Source organism: Octopus sinensis, linkage group LG23 (genome assembly GCF_006345805.1).
Source record: "Octopus sinensis linkage group LG23, ASM634580v1, whole genome shotgun sequence".
NCBI classification, from domain to species: Eukaryota; Metazoa; Mollusca; class Cephalopoda; order Octopoda; family Octopodidae; genus Octopus; species Octopus sinensis.
Genome location: NC_043019.1, coordinates 30,691,343 through 30,718,450, shown reverse-complemented (window position 1 = coordinate 30,718,450; position 27,108 = coordinate 30,691,343). Strand labels below are relative to the sequence as shown.

Here is a 27,108-nt window from a genome sequence, read left to right as displayed (position 1 = left end):
CCTTCTCCTGCACTTCCTTCAGGTTGGGCAACCACGTGTTTTCTTCCTGGTAGCACACCTGTTTCTGTCTTCAATCCTGATCTTTCAGTCTCTGGCCAGGTAACCTTGTACTTCCTCTACAGCTGTATGTGTCTCATTATAACCTTTCATCATCACCTCCTCCGATGTCTCCTCCCCTCTTAAAAGTTTTTGTCTTGCAAGCACTTGGTGACCCTGTCAGTGCAGGTGCCACTTAAAAGCACCCAGTTCACGCTGTAAAGTGGTTGGTGTTCAGAAGGGCATCCAGCTGTAAAAACCTTGCCAAAACTTTTCTCGTCTGTGCTTGTGCCACATAAAAAGCACTGAGCCCACTCTGCTGAGTGTTTGGTGTTAGGAAGGGCATACAGCTATAAAATTCCTGCCAAAACAGTCACAGAAGTCTGGTACAGGCTTTGGTCTGGCCAGCTCTTGTGGTATGGACGTTAAATGATGATGATGATGATGATGATGATGTTTCAATATTTGGCACAAAGCCAGCAACTTTTGTGAAGTGGGTAAGTCAATTATATGAACCCCAGTACTCAACTGGTACTTATAGACCCCAAAAGGATAAAAACCAAAGTCGACCCTGGTGGCATTTGAATTCATCACCATCATCATCGTTTAACATCCACTTTCCGTGCTGGCATGGGTTGGATGGTTTGACAGGAACTGGCCAGGCAGAAGGCTGCATCAGACTTCTGTGTCTGTTTTGGCCTGTTTTTTACGGCTGGATGCCCTTCATAACACCAACCACCCAGCAGAGTGGACTGAGTGATTTTTATGTGGCACCAACACAAGTGAGGTCAGTTTTGGTATGGTTTTTACAGCTGGATGCCCTTCCAAATCAGAAGAACTGCTGCCAAACATTTTTTTTTCTAGTCTACTAATGATTCTGCCAGCTCACTGCCTCGTCAATATTATTAATATACTCTTTGATAAAATAATTAACAAATGCATACATAATCAGTCTGGTCACCCCACCCCACTCATCCCCCACATTTGAGGCCTTCTACCTTTGTTAAAAATTAATATTAGAAATGGTTTGTTACATGTATTTTATAGATATGGAATACTGCTGAAAACCAAAACAAAACGTCTTCTGTTTACTTTTGGCCAGGATTCAGTAAGTATTTAAATGTTTTATTATGTTATAACCATTGTGTATTTTATTTATTTTTCTTTTTTCTTTTTTTTGCCTCTATAGAAGTCTATTCAATTCTCCATGTCATTATATGTGTCAGTGCAGACATGGATGAGTGGTTAAGAAGCTTGCTTCCCAACCATATGGTTTGAGGTTCAGTCCTTTGGTATGGCACCTTGGGCAAATGTCTTCTACTGTAGCCCCAAACCAACCAATGCCTTGGAAATGAATTTGATCGAAGGAAACTGGAAGCCCATGGAAACCCTTCATATACATATATATATATATATATATATATATATATATATATACCGGAGTAAACACATAAATGTGAAACAAGGTGGAAAAAAGAGTACTCAAATACCAGTGGTAGAGTAATATGCTTTATTTAAAGCAGCAGAAAATTCAACAAAACCTGTTACTCTGAGTTTCACGTTCCCGTTTTGTTGAATTTTCTGCTGCTTTAAATAAAGTGTATATATATATATATATATATACACATATATATGTTGTTATGTGTGTGTATGTTTATATGAATATATACTATATATATATATATATATTATATATATATATATGCATGTATGTATGAATATATAGTATGTGTGTGTGTGCATGTGTATGAATGTATATGTGTGTGTGTGTTTTCCCATGTTTGTCTCCCAGCATCTTGAAGGACTTAGTTGAATAAATCAACTCCAGTACTTATTTTTATAAGTCTGAGATTTATTCTGTTGGTCTTTCTTGCCAGACTGCTAAGTTATGGTGATTTAAAAGAAAGAAAAAAAACCAACACTTGCCGTCGAGTTGTGGAGAGTTAAATGCTAAGACACGCACACCCACATACACACACATATATACGCGTCAGGCTTCCACTGAGTTTGTGAAGGAAGGTCTCGTTTTAGTGATGAGTCTGAGAAATGGAATGGGTGAACACAACAAAGATGTTGAGACAAAAAGGGACATGCAGAATAAAAATGTTTGAATGTGTAAAGCATGAGCCTAGCCAGGTCCAAAGAGCAGAAACCATAGTGGTAGCATTAGAAAATGCAGAGAGAGGAGACAACATGTTTGTGGGCCAAAGGATAGAGCATGTCTCTAAGTAACTTTATGCCACTCAGTCAGGTGGCCCCTTTTCTGGAGGCAGTCTAGGAATCCTTATGCATGCAGCAGCTGCACCAACCAGATGTGTAAGGAATACTCTGTTGCAGACCTCACCTGAGTTTTATAGATTATCAATAATTATTGAAGATTTGTCTGGTCTTGAAGACACTGAGCAGACCTTGTTATATCTTTTCAGAACTTACCAGTCCTTCTACTGTATTTCATCAGCTCTCTTTATTCTATCATCATCATTTAACGACCGTTTTCCATGCTGGCATGGGTTGGACGGTTTAACAAGAGCTGGCAAGCCAGGATGCAGTGCCAAGTTCTGTTGTCTTGTTGTCTGTTTCGGCTTGATTTCTCTAGCTGGATGCCCTTCCTAATACCAACCACTTTACAGAGTGCACTGATAGCTTTTTTCTTCCTTGTAATTAGATCTTTGGATAAAAAAACTCTTTAAATTATTTTGTATTTTTATTTAATGATAATCAAAACAGCATTACATTCAGTATTTTATCAGCATTCCTTGTTGGTTCATCAATACCAAGTAAAAGACACATGCTAACCATCTAAATATTTATTGTATTTTGTAAACTGATGAATTAACTCCCTTTTCTTAGAGTTTTTTTGTTTTTTTTTTTAATTTCAGAGGATAAAAAGACAGGGAAGAGAGTGTATGAAAGGTAAGCATTTCGATGTTCATACAATTGCTTGGTCAAATGTTACAGTGAATATTTTTAAGGTGCAGACATGGCTGTGTGGCAAGAAGCTTGTTTCCCAACCACATGGTTCTGGGTTCAGTTTCACTGCATGGCACATTGGGCAAGTGTCTTCTGCCAACCAAAGCCTTGTGAGTGGATTTGTTAAATGGAAACTAAAAGAAGCTCACCGTGTATGTATGAGTATATATATGTGTATATATATATATATATATATATAATATATATATATATATTATATATATATATATATAATATATATATATATATATATATATAATATATATATATATAGGAGTGGCTGTGTGGTAAGTAGCTTGCTAGCCAACCACATGGTTCCGGGTTCAGTCCCACTGTGTTGCATCTTGGGCAAGTGTCTTCTGCTATAGCCCCGGGCCGACCAATGCCTTGTGAGTGGATTTGGTAGGTGGAAACTGAAAGAAGCCTATCGTATATATGCATATATATATGTATGTGTTTGTCTCCCTAGCATTGCTTGACAACCGAAGCTGGTGTGTTTACGTCCCCATCACTTAGCGGTTCGGCAAAAGAGACCGATAGAATAAGTACTGGGCTTACAAAGAATAAGTCCCAGGGTCGATTTGCTCGACTAAAGGCGGTGCCACAGCATGGCCGCAGTCAAATGACTGAAACAAGTAAAAATATATATATATATATATAATATATAATATATATATATATTATATATATATATATGTCTGTATGTATATATATCTATGTGTGTGTGTGTGTGTGCGTGTGTGTCTTTGGGTTTGTGTTTGTCCTCCTTGACAACCGTTGTTGATGATGATGATACTTTGCACATCATTAGCCTTAAGGTGGAAAATTTTGCCAGTGATAAGCAAGGGCAGACTAAGAGAGTGAAGAGAAAGATCTGGAAACAGCTCAGATGGGAAATGGTAGGATTTAGCTGTTGAAATGAATAAGAAGAAGATGTACTGAAAATTATTTGAACAACAGTCATTTTGTTTCCTCATCTTTCTTCACAGAACTTTGCTTTAGGAGAAATCTAAAGGTAATCTAGATGAGAATTTAAAGATTTAGAAATAGAAATATTAGAAGCATCTTTTTCTTTTAGTTTCAGATTTGGCTACTTTTAAAGTAACAGTTCAATCTTGGATGCAATTATTCAAAGTCTTAGCCAGATAATAAGAAGCCAATGCTGAAAATAAGAAAAATATTTTCAGCGCATTTTCTTTTAAAATGTGAAGTAGAAAATTATTGGATATGAAATTGAAATCGTATAATTCAAGCTATATTTGTAAATATTCATAAATACTTTGAGAATATATTTTCATCCAAAATCTACGGAATTACTCAGGAGACACACAAGACTTGTGTAAGATATGCACAAACACACATATATATATACACACACACACGTGTATATGTGGTTGAATGTCTAACTATAAGTATATATTTTAGATGCAGTCATGGTTGAGTGGCTAGTAAGTTCACTTCCCAACTATAAGTCATTGGCTCTGGACTGGTCATTATTTCTAGGTGCAGTGTTTGTAATGGTGTTCTCATACACTGTGGGCCTGGTCACTCTATCTGCACGTATGGTGTTCATTATCCATGGCAGTGGTACTAGGGTCTTCGGTGACACTCTCTGTGATGCTAGTCCTGGCTTGATTACTATCTCTGGGTGTGGAGGCGCAATGGCCCAGTGGTTAGGGCAGCGGACTTGCGGTCATAGGATCGCGGTTTCGATTCCCAGACCGGGCGTTGTGAGTGTTTATTGAGCGAAAACACCTAAAAGCTCCACGAGGCTCCGGCAGGGGATGGTGGTGATCCCTGCTGTACTTTTTCACCACAACTTTCTCTCTCTCTTACTTCCTGTTTCTGTTGTACCTGTATTTCAAAGGGCCAGCCTTGTCACTCTCTGTGTCACACTGAATATCCCTGAGAACTAAGTTAAGGGTACACGTGTCTGTGAAGTGCTCAACCACTTACACGTTAATTTCACAAGCAGGCTGTTCCGTTGATCAGATCAACCGGAACCCTCGTCGTCATAACTGACAGAGTGCTTCCACTATCTCTGAGTGTGGCAACTGTATTGGCGTGAGACCTGGTTAATCTGCAAATAATATTGCTGTTATTACAGTTGTTAGGTCTAGGTATCACTGTAGCCTCATAGATGACCCCCTTCAGCCTTGCATCGACCTCCTACTGGACAGTTACTATATACCCTGCATGAGCAACCTGCCTTCTCCCTTGTATTGTGGGTACTTGATAAAATATATATATGACAGGACCATGTGGTTTGGAATTAAGCTTCTTACCACACAGCTGCACCTACACACACACACACACATGTATATATATCATTGTCATTGTTATTATCATGTAATATTTCTTTTCCATACTGGCATGGAATAGAGAGTTTGACAGGAACATACTCAATACTAATACACTTCTAAAGCAGGGCCTGGTGGCTATATATTAACCCTTTCGTTACCAATCTGCCTGAAACCAGCTCTGGCTCTGAGTACAAATTGTCTTGTTTTCACAAGTTTTGAATTAAAATCTTTCACCAAACCTTAGTCACAATTTATGTTCCTAACACTAGCTTAATGATAACTAATTTATTTTACTAAATTCTTTGTTATATTTAAAGTAATTGAAACAAACATAGAGTATCTCAAAATAAATACAGTAACGAAAGGGTTAATTCACTTAAAATTCTTAATATACATCATACTGTACCATGTATATTGAATAATGCTTATTGAATAAAAATTAAATAAAGAAAAGTAAAGAACAGGATTTTATTTAACAGATGCAAATGCAAATTAATACACTTCTAAAACAAGGTCTGTTTGATGTCTATTAATCCATTTAAAATTCTTATCATACATCATATGTATCATGTATACAGCTTAATGCTCATTGAATGAAAATTAAATGAAGAAATGATTTTATTAAACAGATACTGGTAAAAGTTAGTGTAATTCCGAAGCAGAGAATGTTTAATCTTTATCAATCCACTTAAAAAAGAAAAGGACAAAGCTGTTTTTAATTCACCATATACAAATTAACAAACTTCAAAAACAGGGTCTATTTACTCAATACAGTGTACTGTATAACAATATATCACACAGTATATCACATAATTCGTGGATTTCAAGAAGCCAGATAAGAGGGCCAGTATTTAAATTAATCTTTTAAGGAGTCTGTTCTACTTAAAGCTCAGGATTAAGGTTTTTTTATGAAATTGTTTTGGTAAACATTGCTTTTATTTAAATTCAATTTACTTTCTTTAATTCAATTTATCACATTAAATATGGTTCCTTTCTGCCATTTCTATCTAATAACATGTGAATATTTGTAATCTTCTTAATCTTTCTCTATCACGTATTCTTAAGCTTTCTTCACGGCAAAGAAGAATACAGGTTGTCTTCTACTTACAACCACAATCGGATCCAACTAACTGGTCATAAGACGATTTGGTCGTATTCGATTTAGTTGTAAGTTGATTTGGTCATAAGTCGATTTGGTTGTAAGTCGATTTGGTCATAAGTCAATTTGGCTATAAGTCGATTTGGTCATAAGTCGATTTGGTTGTAAGTCGATTTGGTCATAAGTCAATTTGGCTATAAGTCGATTTGGTCATAAGTCGATTTGGTTGTAAGTCGATTTGGTCATAAGTCGATTTGGTCGTAAGTCGATTTGGTCGTAAGTCGATTTGGTCGTAAGTCGATTTGGTCGTAAGTCGATTTGGTCGTAAGTCGATTTGGTCGTAAGTCGGCCTATAGGCCTACTTGGCTTTGTTTTATATTTTTACATTCTGAAAGTACATTCTCAGGTAAAAGTCACACACAGCATTCTGTATTATACTACAACAGTGTTATTTGTTCGGAGTCTCAAGCAGCTATCTAATAAACAAATACGAGGTTGCCTCGATGTCTCCGCAACAAGATATTCGTCCAACACTTGGGGTAACCACAGTGGCAATCAAAAACCAAACCTAGAGTAAGCATTTGTTAGCTGACAACTTCCATAGACAGGTTAATTTCTAAGAAATAGACCCATTAGATTTCAACTAAACTACATATTATTGCTTCTGGGAGCTGACATGCCAATCATCATAAAGTTAATCAATCATAAGTCAGATAAGTCATAAGTCGACAACGACCTGTATATGTATGACTTTCGCAGTTATTCATTTGCATTTCAGCTTATTTTTTTCTCAATCATTTCAATTTCTTTGTAGTCCTATTGATTACATTAAAGGGGTGAACATGATACTAAATGATTTGAGTCTTCCACCAGAGAAACAGCCAAATGTTATTGCAGCATATTTAAAGACACCTAACCCTGACCTACATGTAAGTTTGCTTATTTGACAGCCTCTGTTTTCTAATGTGTGTGTGTGTGTCTGTGTGTGTCTGTTTTAGTTTTTATTCATCTTTTGCTCTCTCTTAATTATAATACACAATGATTTCAGTATCTTCGTTTTTTCTTTATCTTTTAATCTGTTTCAGTCATTAGACTGCGGCCATACTGGGGCACCACCTTGAATTTTTAGTCAAATGACTCAACCCTAGTACTTACTTTTTAAGCCTGGTACTTATTCCATCGGTCTTTTTTTGCCGAACCACTAAGGGACGTAAATACACCAACACCAGTTGTCAAGTGGTGATGGGGGACAAACACACACACACACACATATATATATATGTATGTATGTGTATATATATACATATATATACGACAGGCGTTTTTCAGTGTCCATCTACTAAATCCCCTCACAAGGTTTTGGTTGGCCCAAGGCTATAGTAAAAGACACTTGCCCAAGGTGCCACACAGTGGGACTGAACCTGGAACCATGTGGTTGTGAAGCAAACTTCTTACCACACAACCACTCCTGTGCCTATGTGAGGGCAAGCTAACAAGAGAAGATTTAACTAGGTCTCATATCCTGCTAGAAACAAATGCCAAATCTCCTGGTTGTCATATCTATCTGTCTGTCTCTCTGTCTATCTTTCTATCTATCTATTTATCTATCTATCTATCTATATATATATATATATTTATCTATCCGTCTATCTATTGATCTATCTATCTATCTATCTATTGATCTATCTATCTATTTATCTTCTGTTTGTCATATCCATCTGTCTATTAATCTATCTATCTATTTATCTATTCTTCCATCCATCCATCCATCCATCCATCCATCCATCCATCCATCCAGAGACTAAGTGCTTTTGATCATAGGGTCAACTTCATCAGGACTAAACCTGAGTTAAGCAATATCAACAGTCTGATTGATGTTAACTCAATAGGGAGCTTCTATGTGTCCATACTATCTCATAGAAATAATAACCAAATCTCTTTTATAGAGTACCCTGGAAAATTTTATTTACTACTAGGATACGTGATTTTCTTTTCATAGCTCAATGGACTTTTATTAGGACGTGTGTTTATAAAAACACTTATTCCAACAGTTATTATGTATTTGACTTTGCAAAACCACTGTATTAAATTCACAGAAAAATAAATCACAAAATTTATTAAAAATAAAATATAGATAAAAGAACAATTTCTCTCCTTTGATAACTTTTCCAATCGATATTAAAATATGAGCTGTGTTTCTCTGTGCTTCTGTCTGTCTGTTTGTGTGACTATCATATATTATCCACAGATTGAGATATATTCAAGTCTTGTGACCTCAGTGTTATCACAATGTGTAATTTGGAAGATGCCACACTTAATATTCAAAGATATTCAATTGTTAAATAGCCATGAATATTTGACTATCAAATACAGTAATATATTGTGTGATGAAAGGAAAATAAAGATAGGAAGAATGGAAGAAAAAGAAACATAATGAAAACAGCAACAAATTTGATAAAACTTCTGTCAGTAAAACAGTCAGTTTTGTTGCTTGTATGTTATTTTCCCCATAAATATTTGTTGATATACAACAATTGTGCAATTTAAAATGAAAGGTCATGAAAGAATTCCTGATCATGAATTTATATTATAATGATTACTGAAAGAAAGTAATTATTAAAGTCTAGTGTCTAACAAAAAAAAAAAAAAAGGCGATGCTCCAGCATGGTCACAGTCAAATGACTAAAACAAGTAAAGAGAGATAATTCTTAAAAATTCTAATTTTCATATATTTTTATCAAAATGTGGTTTTTAGGTTTCTTTTATTATTGAAGATCTCAAACCACTCGACTCAATCAAAAACCTAAATTCACAGCAAGAGATTGTTTGTTAAAAACCTTACACTGTGAGATAGTGTCTTTTAACATCTTTCTCCCTTCCCCCCTCTCTCTCTCTCTTTCTCGCGCTCTCTCCCTCTCTCCCTCTCCACCTCTTTACTGCTTTTATTCTTATTTGTCTCTCCCTATCCTTATAATTTTTCCTCCATCACTTTAGTCTTCAGTTTCTTTCCTTGTATTGCTCTCTCTCTCTCTCTCTCTCTCTTTCTCTCTCTCACACACACACACATACACACACACACACACACATTCTCTCACTCCCTCCTCTCTCAACCATTTTTATTCAATTATTTTCATTGAACATAAAATGATTTACAAAGTCTTTTTCTGAGATACTTTGAGCATATTTATAAAACTTTTTAGTCTATGTTTATTTATATTTATTTTAATCAAAATTACACAGAAACTTAATATTTCAATTTTCATTCATCATTATATACAAACACATAAACCATGGTTCAATGAATAATCAAAGCCTTGAGTTAATTTTCTACATCTATATCATCAACTTTGCATTTACTCTTAAATAATGTTTATATAATATCTATATTTATATATCGTGTGAAGGTGCGTGGCTTAGTGGTTAAGGGCATTCGGCTCATGATTGTAAGGTCATGAGTTCAATTCCCAGTGGCACGTTGTATCCTTGAGCAAGACACTTTTATTTCACGTTGCTCCAGTCCACTCAACTGGCAAAAATGAGTAGTACCTGTAATTTCAAAGAGCCAGCCTTGTCACACTCTGTGTCACGCTGAATCTCCCTGAGAACTACGCTAAGGGTACACGTGTCTGTGGAATGCTCAACCACTTGCACGTTAATTTCACGAGCAAGCTGTTCTGTTGATCGTATCAGCTGGGACCCTCGTCATTGCAACCATCGGAGTGCTCCTATATTTATATATCATTTAACACATTGATAACAATACAATAATACAAAATACATACTGCATTGTTTGTTTCTATATTAGAATTTTTCAATTCATCACTTACTAACAGAAAACTGTTGTGAGGGTGGCAATTCTGCTTGTAAAAATAATTCCCATGCTCCAGCATGGCCACAGTCAAATGACTGAAACAAGTAAAAAAAAATCACATCATTGAAATCTCAAGGCTATGAGATAATGCACGGTTAATTCAAAACAATGTGAATAAATAAACATCAAATTTGACAGAGTAATCGCAATGCTAAACTCAATCCCCTCCTCACCGTGGTGGGGATGCTGGCAACGGGTAGTGTCAGAGCTATGCCGTCGGGAACTTTGGTTCCTGGTAGGGCCACCCAAGGCAGATTGATCTGACACTGAGTGGTATTTACTGGTGAAAATCCTCAGAGTGTCTGTTCTGGCAACCGGCGGCTCCTCGGTCATTCTGTCCATGCGTCTGCGGACAATCTGTGGCAAACAGGATATCTCTACATGCGGGATTGTTGGGGACCGCTTGTGAAATCCACATATTCCCACAAAACTTCTTCCGTGGTAGAAGAAGCCGACTCAACCTGCCCAGGGTGAATGTTGCCACAAGTACAAGTAGTAGTAGTAAATAGTTAAAGTTTAAAATTTTACCAGCAAGAAAGTGACAGGTATTGAACTAGTACTGTTTAATTTAGATCTATTTCTCTTTCAGTTCTTGATAATTTCAAACTATTTGGTTACATCAGAATATTTGATTAAGTCAAACAGTGTAGTTAAGCTATATCATAGGAAATCTCCCATGTGATAAAGCCTGCTCAGCAATACATCTAAATTATCACAAACTTATAATTACACGGAGTTATTTCAGTTTTATCTCCCTTCTACTCCGATCAAACAAAATTAGCTGAACAATCTCTAACACGGTGTTATAATCTACATTAAGAAACTCTTTTGATATGATAATACATGTTTAATAAGCTCTTTGAATTTTGTGTTCACTACAAAATTGATTTCGTTGTAAATCTGATGCTAATTAGAGCTCACAGAATATTGTAGAATAGACCGTGATGTTCTCTGTCTTTGAGTAATGGTGTCTGTTGTATGGTTTGTCATGTTCTAAATCTTTCAGCAATACCGTTACAGTCCATAATGTTTTACGTAATTCAGTAATATTACTGTCTTTTTCAAAGAAATTTACTATAAAATTTCGATTTGTTTTGTTATTGATATTCCAAACAAGTGCGATTGATTCAAATTTCATACAAAAGAAATTGCAGTTGTTCTTAATAGTTCATCTCAATAATAATAATAATAACAATAATAATAATAATAATAATAATAATAATAATAATAATTAGTAGTAGTACTGATAATTGTCTGAGCCCTGGGAACAGTGAGTAAAAATCTTGAGAAGTACGTGGAACAAATAGGGGCTGCAATACTGGTGGAGCATTTGCAGAAAACAGCACTGCTTGGAACTGCTCAAATATGCCGGATGATGCTCGAAAAATAAAGGGTGATACTTTAGTTCACTGGTAGTGAACAGCTGGCACTGTAGTACATCTCCAGTGTTAGAAACTGTGCAAAGACAATAAATAAGAATAAGAATAAGAATAAGAATAATAATATGACGTGTCTCTAAAAGAAATGGAGAAACTTTCAAAATACAAAGACCTGGAAATAGAGGTAACTAGAATGTGGAACCTGAAAACAGAAACAATTCCTATCATAGTAGGTGCATTAGGCATGATAAAAAAATATTCAGACAAATACATAACAAAAACACCAGGACTTACAAACACATATAACATACAGAAAATTGCACTACTAGGCACTGCACACATCCTACGCAGAACACTTTCTATACAATAACCATCAGAGCATCACAACAAATCACAGCACATACCTAAGGCACACAGAGCTGCGCTCGGTAGTGAAGTGAATGCACGCTATAAAAATAAAACTACTTAATAATAATAATAATAATAATAATAATAATAATAATAATAATAATAATAATGAGTCTAAAAACAAACAATTTCTATCATAGTGGGCACGTTAGATGTGATGAAAAAAATATTCAGACAAATACATAGCTAAATCACCAGGACTAACAAATATATATAACATACAGAAAATAACTGCGCACATCCTACGTAAAACACTTTCAATACAGTAAAAATAAGAGCATCACAGCAAACCACAGCACATACCCAAGGCACACACAACCGTGCTCAGTAGGGCAGTGAAAGTACATTATAAGAATAAGGCTACTGAATAATAATAATAATAATAATAATAATAATAATAAGGTCAGCAATTTCTGGGGTGGGGTTAAGTTGATTACATCAACCCTGGTACTCAACTGGTGCTTATATTATCGACACCAAGAGGATGAAAGGCAAAGTCTACCTCGATAGAATTTGAACTCAAAAACCAAGGATGGACTAAATGACGCAAAAAATTTTTGCCCAGCCTGCTAATGATTCTGCCAGCTCACCGCCTTAATAATAATAATAATAATAAATAATAATAATAATAATAATAATAATAATAATAATAATAATAATAGTTTCTTTGCCCTAGGAGTCGGGAAGACACTCGGCAAGAAATGGAAGCAAATTTGAAAGAAGAAAAAAAAATAATAATAATAATAATAATAATAATAATAATAGTTTCTTTGCCCTAGGAGTCGGGAGACACTCGGCAAGAAATGGAAGCAAATTTGAAAGAAGAAAAAAAAAGTAATAATAATAATAATAATAATAATATAATGATAATGATAATGATAATAATAATAATAATAATAATAATAATAATAATAATAATGATGATGATAAATAACAATCTCAAAAAATGAAAAATGTAAAATGATAAATGCTGTGAAAAATCACGATACATCAAAAGAAAGATAAGTTCAATAGCAAAATGGTAAAAAGAATTGTCAGAGATAATTCTTGCTGTTTAAATGTCTGAGAGCTAGATCTCACATATAACAATTGTAGTTACATAATTCTAAACGTCTGTAATCTTCAGGCACAAACAAGTGCATACATAATGGTTTAGTCCCACCAGCTGGGGAAACCTGGTTGACAGTGCTATCATGCTTGCAAAGTTTATCCTGGAATGGTAATCTGCAGAATCACTCTGTCTATACTAGCAAAGGAAAAGGAATTTACAAATTAGAATATGCATATGTATATAATAATAATAATATATATGTATATATATATGTAAGTACCATCCGTTCGTGTCCGTTGCCAGCATCGCCTGGCCCCGTGCCGGTGACACGTAAAAGCACCGTCCGTTCGTGGCCGTTTGCCAGCTCTGTCTGGCACCTGTGCAGGTGGCATGTAAAAAGCACCCACTACACTCACGGAGTGGTTGGCGTTAGGAAGGGCATCCAGCCGTAGAAACACTGCCAGATCTGACTGGGCCTGACGAAGCCTTCCAGCTTCACAGACCCCCAGTTGAACCGTCCAACCCATGCTAGCATGGAAAGCGGACGCTAAATGATGATGATGATGATGATGATGATGATGATGTGTGTGCATGTACATTTGTGTGTCCGTGTTTGTCCCCCCAACATCACTTGACAACCGATGCACCACCTTTAACCAAATCAAATCGACCCCAGGACTTATTCTTTGTAAGCCTAGTACTTATTCTATCGGTCTCTTTTTCCGAACCACTAAGTTACAGGGACGTAAACACACCAGCATCGGTTATCAAGTGATGTTGGGGGGACAATCACAGACACAAAAGCACACACACATATATATATATATATACATATACATATATACGACAGGCTTCTTTTCAGCTTCCATCTACCAAATCCACTCACAAGGCTTTGGTTGGCCCAAGTCTATAGTGGAAGATACTTTCCCAAGGTGCCACACAGTGGGACTGAACCCGGAACCATGTGGTTCGTAAGCAAGCTACTTACCACAGAGCCACTCCTGCACCTATAAGTTTAAAACCCGCTAAAGCCAACTACACATTTGCAAACACACACACGATATGTTAACAACAAAATGGACACAAATTAAATAAATAAACACAACATACACACACACAGATAGATAGATATATAGATAGATAGATAGATAGAAAGATAGATAGATAGATAGATAGATAGATAGATAGATAGATAGATAATTAGATAGATAGATAGATAGATAGATAGATAGATAGATAGATAATTAGATAGATAGATAGATAGATAGATAGATAATTAGATAGATAGATAGATAGATAGATAGCTAATTAGATAGATAGATAGATAGATAGATAGATAGATAGATAGATAGATAGATAGATAATTAGATAGATAGATGATAGATAGATAGGTAGATAGATAGATAGATAGATAGATAGATAGATAGATAGATAGATAGATAGATAGATAGATAGATAAAAGCCAAAATAATAATATGCCAACAATTCACACATCTACCATAAGAGACAGCAGCATAACAGAACAAAAATCAGGTGGTAAATGAAAATCATTTGAAAATCTAAACCCATTGGAAAGGTCACAGGAAAAGTGTGATGAAAATTTCCAGGAAACTATAACCGAAACAAGAAACATCATCCAGTTAGTGTGTTCATTGCCATTAATGTGATTGCTAAAATATAACAATATTGATTTCAACACACAGTTTCAGATTTAAAATGCTTTCAAAAAAAATTCCCGAAAAAAAAAGGTAAAAAAATCAAGCAGTTTGGTTATGTTTATATCATTGAAAAATCTTTCATGTGATAAGCCTTCTGAATAACAAATCTAAACATCACAAATTTATAAATTAGTCAGAGCTAGTTTTTCCTATTTTATCTGCCCATCGCTTTGATCAGATGAAGGTGTTGGAATTTTAAGCTTTGGATTGATCTGTGCACTATTTTGTGATTATGCTACACTTGCTTTAGCAATCTCCAACATGCACACGTGCACACTATATATATGATAGATCGGTAGCCACTACACACCCTTGTTTTCTCTCATTATTTCTTTCTGTGTTCCTTTCTGTAGAAGAGCGTAGGCTCGAAACGTAAAAGACTTTTTCAATTCCTGAGCATTATACTAATACATCTGTTTGTTTTCTACACCACCTGTCTTTGTCTTTTGTTTTTTCGTGAATTCTCCCTATATATATATATATATATATATATATATATAGAGAGAGAGAGAGAGAGAGAGAGAGAGAGAGAATAGTGGTACAGCAAAGCATCAATATTTACTGAAAATAGCAGTCAATAATATACGATGCTATAGTTAAGCTTCACTGTATATATACTGGCAAAGATGTTTGCGGGCAGCAAACGTAAATAATTTTATCTTACCTGTAGGAAGAACATTAGATAAATGTACAACCCAGATGTGGATAATCTAGGACCTAGGTTTCAAACTCTCTAAAATACGTTTGTCGGCATAAATTTGATTAGTTCTCTTCAGCTAGATTCACCAAGAAAAAATTTTGGATGCTGCTACATCAGTGCCAGTATACTCGTCTGAACACCTAAGCCATTAACAGAGCCAACAGTGAAAAGCTTATACTTTAACTTAATAGTGCTTTGCTTTACAGGATAGCTTTTTGGCTATAATACATTCAAATATATCTAAACTAAATTCCCCAAAATAAGGATGGACTTAGGGTTTTGACTTTTGTACTACCCTTTCCTCTATCTATAAATAGATAAAAATTATTGTTTGTCTCCATTCAACCAAGAATTAAAAAAATCCTCCCCACTGATAGATCTAAATAACAAAGTGAACTTAGTGGTAAAATCTTCAGATGGACAATGAACATACTACCATCATGTTCTTAATGATGAAATTAATTTATCTGTCTATATATCTACCCTCTTTGTAATGTTGGCAAATGTATAAGAATATGCATTGTTAGTTTAATTGAAAAATTCTATATGTAGCTGAAGATTGCTCGACATTTTAAAACTGATGTAATACTTACAGTGTTTAATAAAATGAAGTAGCATGAAACAATTGTACTAGACTACCTGGGATATCTTTGTTGCTTATTTTGATTATATATATATATATATATATATTAATGATAGGAAATTATAATTCATAACATTTATACTAGTAAAAAACAAGTTAACAGAGGAAGAAAAATGTCATAATGCTAGGTTTCAGTGGTAATGCCCAAGCATGGCTATAATCCAATTATTGAAACAAGAGGATAAATGAAGTGCACTGTGGGGACACAGAACATCCTGAAGTATTATATAGGTTCCTCTTTTACTTTTTTACTTGTTTCAGTCCTTTGACTGTGGCCATGCTAGAGCACCACCTTTAGTCGAGCAAATCGACCCCAGGACTTATTCTTTGTAAGCCTAGTATCTATTCTATCGGTCTCTTTTGCCAATAGTTACGGGGTCGTAAACACACCAGCATCGGTTGTCAAGCGATATTGAGGGGACAAACACAGACACACAAACGTATACACACACATACACACACACACACACACACACGCACGCATGCATGCGCACACACACACACACACACAGATATATATATATACATACATATATACGATGGGCTTCTTTCAGTTTCCATCTACGAAATCCACTCACAAGGCTTTGGTTGGCTCGAGGCTATAGTAGAAGACTCTTGCCCAAGGTGCCACACAGTGGGACTGAACCCTGAACCATGTGGTTCGAAAGCAAGCTACTTAACACACAGCCAGTCCTACACCCTTATTATTATAATAACAGCATATATACTTGTCTATGTGTGCATTTATAGATTTATAGTGCGTGTGTGTGTGCAGTGGCGGACTGGCCAGGTTGCCAGCTTGCCCAATGGCAAGTGGGCCCCTGCACCATTAGAATCCATATATGAGGGCCCATGTTCGTTTCTAAGGGGCCTATGCCCTCAAGTTTGAGAATTTTTTATTCACTCCTGGAAGAATGCATTAATTATTTCAACCTGGCTATGTTTGTAGACAGCTGAAAAGAATACTTTTAACAAGAAAAAAATTTAAATGACAGTATTGTACTTGCAGGTGGGACCCCTTATAGTTGCAAGTTACGGGGTCGTAAACACACCAGCATCGGTTGTCAAGCGATATTGAGGGGACAAACACAGACACACAAACGTATACACACACATACACACACACACACACACACGCACGCATGCATGCGCACACACACACACATACACACACACACACACACAGAGATATATATATATGCATACATATATACGATGGGCTTCTTTCAGTTTCCATCTACGAAACCTAGCATTATGACATTTTTCTTCCTCTGTTAACTTGTTTTTTACTAGTATAAATGTTATGAATTATAATTGTAGTTGTGAGTGGCCCCCCTTAGCCTCCTGGCAACCAATACCAATATTTTTAGACCCAGTCTGCCACTGTGTATGTGTGTGCAAATATGTGTGTGTATGTGTGTGTGTGTATGCGTATATATATATATATATATATATATATATATATATGTACGTTTAAATATTTGTTGTGCAAGATTTTTTATGTGAAGTCATGTGTTGAAACAGATATAGTGCGTGTGTTTTTATTGGCTAAACTGGCAATATGACCATTCCGAAATATAACAATATATATATATGCATATATGCATATATATATATGTATATGTATATATATATATATATATATAATATATATATATATATATTCATACATACATATTTATACACAAACACATGCGTGTGCACACACACACACACACACACCAGTGTATCTTTGTAGTGGACCGTTTTAACCCCTTGCTGCTAAAGTTAATTGCCTTAAGTTTAATAAAAATCAGATTGGTACCACTTTGATCTTGTGTGTATCGAAACTTTTGATGTCCCTCTTCCTCTTAAATGTAGATTGAAGACCAACTCAACTTGATCAATGATGCAATCAACCAGTTGATGAATGGTATCAAAGAACGACATCTCGAAAACTGTATCAATTTAGTCATTGTATCTGACCACGGTAAGTAGCTGTTCTTTTCTATGTATATTTTTACCAAAGAACTCACTCACACACACATACATTTATTCATATATCTGTATGTGGAAAGAGAAAAATTTGGTATATTTTTACTCAGTCTTATCGGTCACCGGTATAAGCTTTTCGTACCTATCTTTTTTCTTTCTCTTTTATTTCTTATCTGTATATAAATGTACAAGTATATATATTATATGCATTATTGTGAAGGATTTTTTTACATTTTCCATCAATGTAGGTATGTAAGTAATTCATTTATTAAATATAATATAAATCATCTACATGTTTTTAAGTTATGAAACAATTTGTTATTTGATATTTGATATTGAATTTTCTTATTGTTAGATAAAATTTCATCAAACTATATCTCTGTCATTTATGACTTTATGCACTCCTAATCATTTTTTCTTGTATTGTATTATATATTCTATGTTTTATAGAATGATACATTAAGGAACTCTTTATGAGTACCACCGGATTATTTGAATCTATATATCGTGACTTATATATAAAAATATATATAAAATTAGAAAAAAACCACCTTTTATCAATTCAAAATGAACAATTAAATTGCACCATCTAGAAAATTACATATAATAGAAATATTAAAATTAAAATAATTTTATTTTATTGTTATTTTAATTTTAATATATCTTTTATATGCAATTTTCTAGATGGTGTAATTTAATTGTTCATTTTGAATTGATAAAAGGTGTTTTTTTCTAATTTTTATATATATATATATTATATTGCGTGAAATTTGATTTGTATTTCTAAATTGAATTTTTTTCCCTGTAAGTTAGGATTAATATTCCCTCAAATAATTATAATATATATATATATATATATACTAGCTGGCTCCATGCCATCAAAATCATGGCTAATTATAATCATCATCATCATCATCATCATCGTTTAACATCCGCTTTCCATGCTAGCATGGGTTGGACGGTTCAACTGGGGTCTGGCAAGCCCGAAGGCTGCACCAGGCCAGTCAGATCTGGCAGTGTTTCTACAGCTGGGTGCCCTTCCTAACGCCAACCACTCCGAGAGTGTAGTGGGTGATTTTATGTGCCACCGACACAGGTGCCAGACGAGGCTGTAATATTTTATATATAAATAATGTACAAAATACCTGACATATTTTAGTTACTAAGATGATGACATGAGTTGATCATGCATACATCACGCATTGTTCTCATTATCAAGGCAATGAGCTGGCAGAACCGTCAGCATGCCAGGTGAAATGCTTTATGGTATTTCGTCTGTCCTTACATTCTGAGTTCAAATTCCGATGAGGTCGACTTTGCCTTTCTTCCTCTCAGGGTTGATAAATTAAGTACCAGTTGTGTTCTGGGGTTGATCTAATCGACTGCCCCCCTCCCCCAAAATTTCGGGCCTTGTACCCAGAGTAGGAAAAAAATAATTGTTCTAATTATCAATCAATCAGCTTGCAGCCATATCACGAACATCATCTCAAAAGTCCTTGAGATTCGTGCACTTTTCTCTAGTTATAAGTAGTTGCATGCCAAGAACAAACAGCAGAGATTTAAGAGAACTCTGCAAAACAGATACCTCATCTTTTGCCAAGCAAACCAGAACAGTCACAGAGACATGTGAGAATCACCAGAGAACCCACGTTTCACCTTTTGCCCAGCAACATAGTTCTTTTCCTTAGAAATGAAAAGGAATTTTTTCTTCATATTTGCAAGCTAACTCTTCCTGCCATTTCAATCATAATTAGTCATTACTATGCTCTATTCCAATTACTACTTTCTCTACCAACAGCTATTAAAAGTTCATGTTCAATTGTTCTCTTGTGCAATAAATCATGCTATTAAAATATACAATTATGTTCAGTCACTCCTGTTTATTATGGTTTAACATGCAGTCTTGCTTACACTGATAAGTACCAACATACCATACCAAACCAACAATAGTAAATCAGCCAAGCATATAGTACAAGCTATCTCTGAGAGAAAAGAACAGATCAGGTCTGAGAGAAAAGAGCAGATTGGTAGCAGAAGGTGAATGAAGCCAAGCATCACATCCCGTAACCCACTTTCCAGCAATCAGCTATTAATTGATTATAAGATTTGTCAACATGAGTGTCACCAACAAATACGATCTGAAACTACAACTAGCTTAACCCTTTGGCATTCAGATAACTCTGTCACATGTAATGCTTATTTATTCACATTGCTTTGAATTAATCATTCATTATAGGCGTAGGAGTGGCTGTGTGGTAAGTAGCTTGCTAACCAACCACATGGTTCCGGGTTCAGTCCCACTGCGTGGCATCTGGGGCAAGTGTCTTCTGCTATAGCCCCGGGCCGACCAATGCCTTGTGAGTGGATTTGGTAGACGGAAACTGAAAGAAGCCTGTCATATATATGTATATATATATATATATATATATATATATATATGTGTGTGTGTGTGTGTGTGTGTGTGTATGTCTGTGTTTGTCCCCCTAGCATTGCTTGACAACCGATGCTGGTGTGTTTACGTCCCCGTCACTTAGCGGTTCAGCAAAAGAGACCGATAGAATAAGTACTGGGCTTACAAAGAATAAGTCCCGGGGTCGATTTGCTCGACTAAAGGCGGTGCTCCAGCATGGCCGCAGTCAAATGACTGAAACAAGTAAAAGAATAAAAGAAAGAATAAAGAATGTCTTCTAGCTTTGACATTTCGATGAAGTGATTGTTTATTTTTTTAAATGACATCATAGGATAGGTGTGAGAGGCAAGATCTGACCAGTTTGAATATAAAACAGAATATCTGGACCAGATATAGCAGGTTTAACTGTGAAAAGGTTAAAGTTATATAGAAACCAATGTCACATTCCACTATCTCTCTCTATCTTATGTTCACACAACTACTAAACCATTTCATATCCCTCACCATTCTATCATAAAAACTTCCTTTTGCTTTTCTGTAGTTCCCTGTCATATAGTGATGTCTGGGTCAAACTTTTAGATAATAAAAGTTGCTAAAACTTCTTTCATCCATTCATCATCTTCCATCATTCATTTTATTGCTAAATTGGTTGCAATTTATTTTTTATTGTCATATTTGTGCCCTTTTTTTGTATTTTCCTTATCATATTTGTTAGATTTTCCTTCTGCTCAATTTCTCTCTCTCTACTTGTAGATCTATATGTGTGTGTGTGTGAGTATGTGTGTGTGTGTGTGTGTGTGTGCATGTATGTGTATGTGTGTGTGTGTGTTCGTGTGTGTGTATGCGTGTGTGTACGTGTGTACATGTGTGTGTGTGTGTTTGTATGTATGTGTATGTGTGTGTGTGTGTGCATGTATGTGTATGTGTGTGTGTGTGTGTTCGTGTGTGTGTATGCGTGTGTGTACGTGTGTACATGTCTGTGTGTGTGTGTTAGTATGTATGTATGTATGTGCGTTGTATCTTTCATTGATTGATGTATATCAGTGAAAGATGTAAACGTCAATGAGAAAACTGATAAATTTTGTGGTATTCGTTTTATCTGACTCACACGCGCACACACACACACACACACACATACACACACTGTCTTGCCACTTTTGGTGTTATGAGTGTGACACACACGCTTGTCACTCCTGCCATTATGAATGTGGTGGACCATCAATGACAACCATGGCAATAATGATGGCAATGAAGAGGAGGTCAAAGACTATGATAATGATGGTGGTGGTGGAGGTAGTAGTAGTAGTAGTAGTAGTAGTAGTAGTAGTAGTAGTAGTAGTAGTAGTTGTAGTAGCTGTTTGTCATTTTTCCTTATCTCGTTTCTATAACCAAGTACACATTAACTTCATTTTTGCTTTTATATATATATCCAGTGCTAGAAATATCAGTATGAAAAGAAATTTTATTTTCACCTTCTGAGAATTTCCTGAACATATCCGAGTGATTTGTACGTGTTTCTACAAGAATAGCAATCATTGTCATCGTCGTCATCATCATCATTATCATCATCATCATCATCATCATCACCATCATCACCATCATCACCATCTTCCTCGTTGTTTTAATTCAACTTTTCTCTGCATTGTTGAGGCAGATATTTTTCTACAGTCTGATGCCCTTCCTGTTGCCAACCTTCACCCGTTTCCAATCAAAGTGATATTTCCTCGTAGCCAGACATGTTGTCACAGAACATTGGAAATAAATGACACTGCTTGTATAACAGTGACAACTGTTTACAACTATCACACAATGTCAAGACAAGGAAACAGTAGCACTCACACACACACACACACACGCACACACACACACTCACACAGACACACATGTGCGCACACACACACACGCGTGCACACACACGCACTCACACAGACACACATGCGCGTGCACACACACACACATATATATTGGGTTGGCAACTAAGTTCCCGCTGTTTTTTTTAATTTAAATTTTTTTAAATGTTTAATAAAAATAATATATATATATATGTGTGTGTGTGTGTGTGTGTATGTATGAACAGTCATGGCTGTGTGGTAAGAAGCTTGCTTCCCTACCACATAGTCCCAGGTTCAGTCCCATTGCATGGCACCTTTGGCAAGAGCCTTACTCTATATCCTTGGGCCAACCAAAGCCATGTGAGTTGATTTGGTAGACAGAAACTGAAAAAAGCCCATTGTGTGTGTGTACATGTCTTTGTGTCCGTGTTCATCCTCACATTACTGCTTCACAACTGGTGTTGGTGTGGTTACATCCCGGGTAACTTTAGTAGTTCAGCAAAAAGAAACTGATAAAATAAGTAGTAGGCTTACAAAGAATAAGTACCAGAGTTGATTTCTTCGACTAAAAACCTTTAAGGCGGTGCTCCAGCATGGCCACAGTCAAATGACCGAAACAAGTAAAAGTATCAAAGAATAAAGAATGAGCAACAGCAAAAAAAATCAAAACAACCAGTGCCTTTGAATAAAGACACACCAGGATGGTAGCAATTCTCTGTGAGTTGCACAGAGTTATTTCAATAGAGAATGCTTGCAAATTCCTCAAACAGGCATTCATCTCATTTCTTTATTTTGAATATTTTGAATTCATTTGAAAGTACAGTTCACATTTAATTATGCTATAACGATTCAAGATGTTGATTATGAACTTTGATGAGGAGTTCATCTTTTCATCCTCTGGTTCCTTTTAATTTTTACACTTCTTCACATCTCTGATACTTTGCCAGAAAGATTTTCAACATTCACATCGTAATAATCAATATATATAAAAAAGACGGTGAGGTATAAAAAGGAAACAGTTCTTTAAAATCTTTTGAACTCTGATTATTTCATCTCTTTTATAAAATGTTCTTTTTTGCCTCTTTTATTTTCCTTTTTTGTGATATATGAATTTTTATTCTTATATTTGTGAATGAGTATTTTTTTTTTATTCTTCTCTTTCTTTCAGGCACAAAAGAAAACTCTTGTGGGAGGCTTGTAAATTTGTCTGACTTTGTGAATGTAACGTCTTTAGTATTTGATGGCGAAGCATCACGCATTGATACACGCTTTAAAAAGACAGGGAAGGATGTTGTGCCACAGTTAGACAGTGTCAAAAGTAAGTGCTGCCAAAACCTGATTCTGATATATATATATATATATATATTGAGTTCTGAGACGTTTGGGCCATAATCATTTTGAGGCCACGTATTTGGTGTTATTGATAGGAGTATAACAACAAGAAATATATAGTTTCAGTTTCAAATCTAGAGGGAGCCAAAGATAAATTAGAGAGCTGTGGTTTCATATTTGAAATTTGAAATTGACAAAATTTCAGAAAAAAGACTTCAGTGAAAACAGACAAAATTATTTTATAATATCCAAAGGTCAAATTGCAATCAGCTTATATATATATATATATATATATATATATTTCGCTTAGGTATTACAATACAATACTTATAACATGATGTAGAACACAACACAGGTATGCTTCTGAACATATGCTTCATATCTGAGGTTCTGATGAAGCTGTAAGGTGTTACGCAGGCTCTCAAAATATCTTATAGTGGAAACAGCTGCAAGCTAATGAAGTACATAATTTAATCACTTATTGCTTTGTCATTTCTTTTTCCTTTTATTTGTATGTGTGTGTGTGTGTGTATTAAGAAGAAGGAGGCAATCAGAATTTTGTATAATTCTTTATTAGTGCTTTTTTTTACCTTTCAACCAAACTCTTCAAGATGTTGGATCCATAATTCTGACTGCCTCCTTCTTCTTAATATATAATATCTGTACATCACTTCAAATACACTATACATACATACATACATACATACATATATATATATATATATTATATATATATATACTTAGATACATACATACATATATATATATATATATATATATAATATATATATATATACACACACCACATAAATACAAATTAGTTACAAGGATTCCTAAAGAATCAAGGCATATCGATATGTAAGAGGCCAGAAAGTGGCTAGGTGCAAACACATAGGGCTTACGGTAAAATAAAACAATATTGTAGACTTCAAGTGCTAGCAGGATACTGCAGGCATACAAAACTAAAATTCTACTGAAACAGCTGTTGTAACCATTTTATGTGCGTATATAGATATATAGATATATTATCTTTTGATAGAATATGTAACAAAATGATCAAAGATACAAACAAATGACCATAACTTAGAAATTCAATATGGAAACAATATAAATTATCGAAAAACTATTTTACTTTCGTAGTTAATCTGTTCAGGTCATAAAAAAAATTTCATAGGGTAATAACAAACACTATGTTTTTCTTCACTTTAACCATCTATTTAAATTTCAGTTGCCAATTAGATGGTAGACATTTATTTTTTTAATATCTATTAGTGAAATATATGTACAATAGTTATTTGAATAAACCCATATATATATATATATATATATATGCATGGCTCAGTGGTTAGAGCGTTGAGCTTACGATCGTGAGGTTGTGAGCTCGAATCCCGGACCAGGCTGCGTGTTGTGTTCTTGAGCAAAGCACTTTATTTTACGTTGCTCCAGTTCACTCAGCTGTAGAAATGAGTTGCGACGTCACTGGTGCCAAGCTGTATCGACCTTTGTCTTTCCCTTGGATAACACTGGTGGCGTGGAGAGGGGAGGCTGGTATGCATGGGCGACTGCTGGTCTTCCATAAACAACCTTGCCCGGACTTGTGTCTAGGAGGGTAACTTTCTAGGTGCAATCCCATGGTCATTCATGACCGAAGGGGGTCTTTACCCTTTATATATATATATAAGAGATACTGGTGTCATTGAGACCCAAAGGTGTAGGTAATGCTGAATAAGTGCTATAGACAGACCATAGTTAAGTTCCAGATTCGGCAATATTGCGAATAAAGAGTTCAACATTGGTTCTATGTCGGCGTGTGTATATAAGAACAAAATAATAAAAAAATAAAAAATAAAGAATAAAAACCCTGAGGATAGGAATAAAGGGAATAAAGAAAAAAGAAAAAAGAAAAATTAAGATATAGATCAGTCAGTGGTTAGTGGAGATAATTTGAAAGTAGGAGTGGAGATAGAGAGAGAAGAGTAATGACTTAATTTTCCTTCCACACCGTCTCCGATGAAGGGATATTATTAATTAATATCCTAGAAACAGCTGTAAGACCTTCTATCTATAAATGCTCTAATAGCTATACAGCCTTGGTTTTTTTTTATCTTATTACGCAAAAAATTCTTATATATATATATAAAACAATTTAGCTAGGTGTAAAATATACTTAAGTGATATTAAATATCTGAAGAATTTACTGGCTTATATTACCTATATCGATAACAATGTTATTCCAACAATGTATAAAATATATAAATTGAATTGAATTTATAATTGTTTTGTTTACCATTTCTTATACACACACACACACACACACACATATAAATATTGTGGAAGGAAAGGAAACCTACATAGTCCTAAGCTGTATTTTGGCCATAAAAATCTTTTCACTGTAAACATCAGTTCCATATAAAATAGACTGCTCCTATTTCAGTTTGTTCAATTCTGAAGCTACATATGGTGTATCACCTGCTCTTTAATGCTGTCATCCTACAAAACACTTTAAGCAGCATTTCCTCATAGGATGCTGTAGTAAGAAGCAGTGAATCATGTTATTGAAGTGTTGGTTCAATTGTCTGCTACAAAGTAGACTCAGCTAGACACTAAGGGGGATGCCAAACTGAACGTTTTATAAATTTAGAAACAGACAAAACAGCTTTCAATAGATAATGAAATTCACTGTCTTTATGACCTTGACATATCTAGTATTGTTAACTCTCTCAGAGCCAGGTGTCTGTGTCTAACTTTACCCTCCGCCTGGGCTCCTAAGCAAAAGATAATAATAAATAATTGCCAATACAATTAGGCGTAGGAGTGGCTGTGTGGTAAGTAGCTTGCTTACGAACCACATTGTTCCGGGTTCAGTCCCTCTGCATGGCACTTTGGGCAAGTGTCTTCTGATATAGCCTTGGGCCGACCAAAGCCTTGTGAGTGGATTTGGTAGACGGAAACTGAAAGAAGCCCGTTGTATATATGTATATATATATGTGTGTGTGTGTGTATGTGTGTGTGTATGTTTATGCTGGTGTGTATATGTCTCCGTTAGTTAGCGGTTCGGCAAAAGAGACCGATAGAATAAGTATTAGGCTTACAAAGAATAAGTCCTGGGGTCGATATGATTCGACTAAAGGTGTTGCTCCAGCATGGCCACAGTCAAATGACTGAAACAAGTAAAAGAGTAAAAGAGTATAACAGCTCAAGAATAACAATTGCATACAAACTAATGGAGAGAATCAGCCGTGTCTTCTTTTTCTGCATTTGGTGTTCATTAAGGTTTTACCAGGAATCCGATAGACATGACATTTAATCTATTCCCACCATAGTGGGAACATGGTATGACAGAGTAAATGTTATATATTTTGTTTATTTTTATTATTTTAAA

The 27,108-nt window shown here is 35.2% G+C and overlaps 1 protein-coding gene across 1 annotated transcript in view; it reads left to right on the top strand.

Moving 5' to 3' along the window:
* Window positions 1–27,108, top strand: part of LOC115223464 — a 332,103-nt gene that overhangs the window by 214,477 nt on the left and 90,518 nt on the right. The window contains exons 24-28 of the mRNA XM_029794052.2: window positions 1,084–1,144; window positions 2,916–2,949; window positions 7,223–7,337; window positions 18,039–18,147; window positions 23,563–23,712. Coding sequence (XP_029649912.1) covers window positions 1,084–1,144; window positions 2,916–2,949; window positions 7,223–7,337; window positions 18,039–18,147; window positions 23,563–23,712 — 469 coding nt within the window. The remainder of the gene's footprint in view (window positions 1–1,083; window positions 1,145–2,915; window positions 2,950–7,222; window positions 7,338–18,038; window positions 18,148–23,562; window positions 23,713–27,108) is intronic.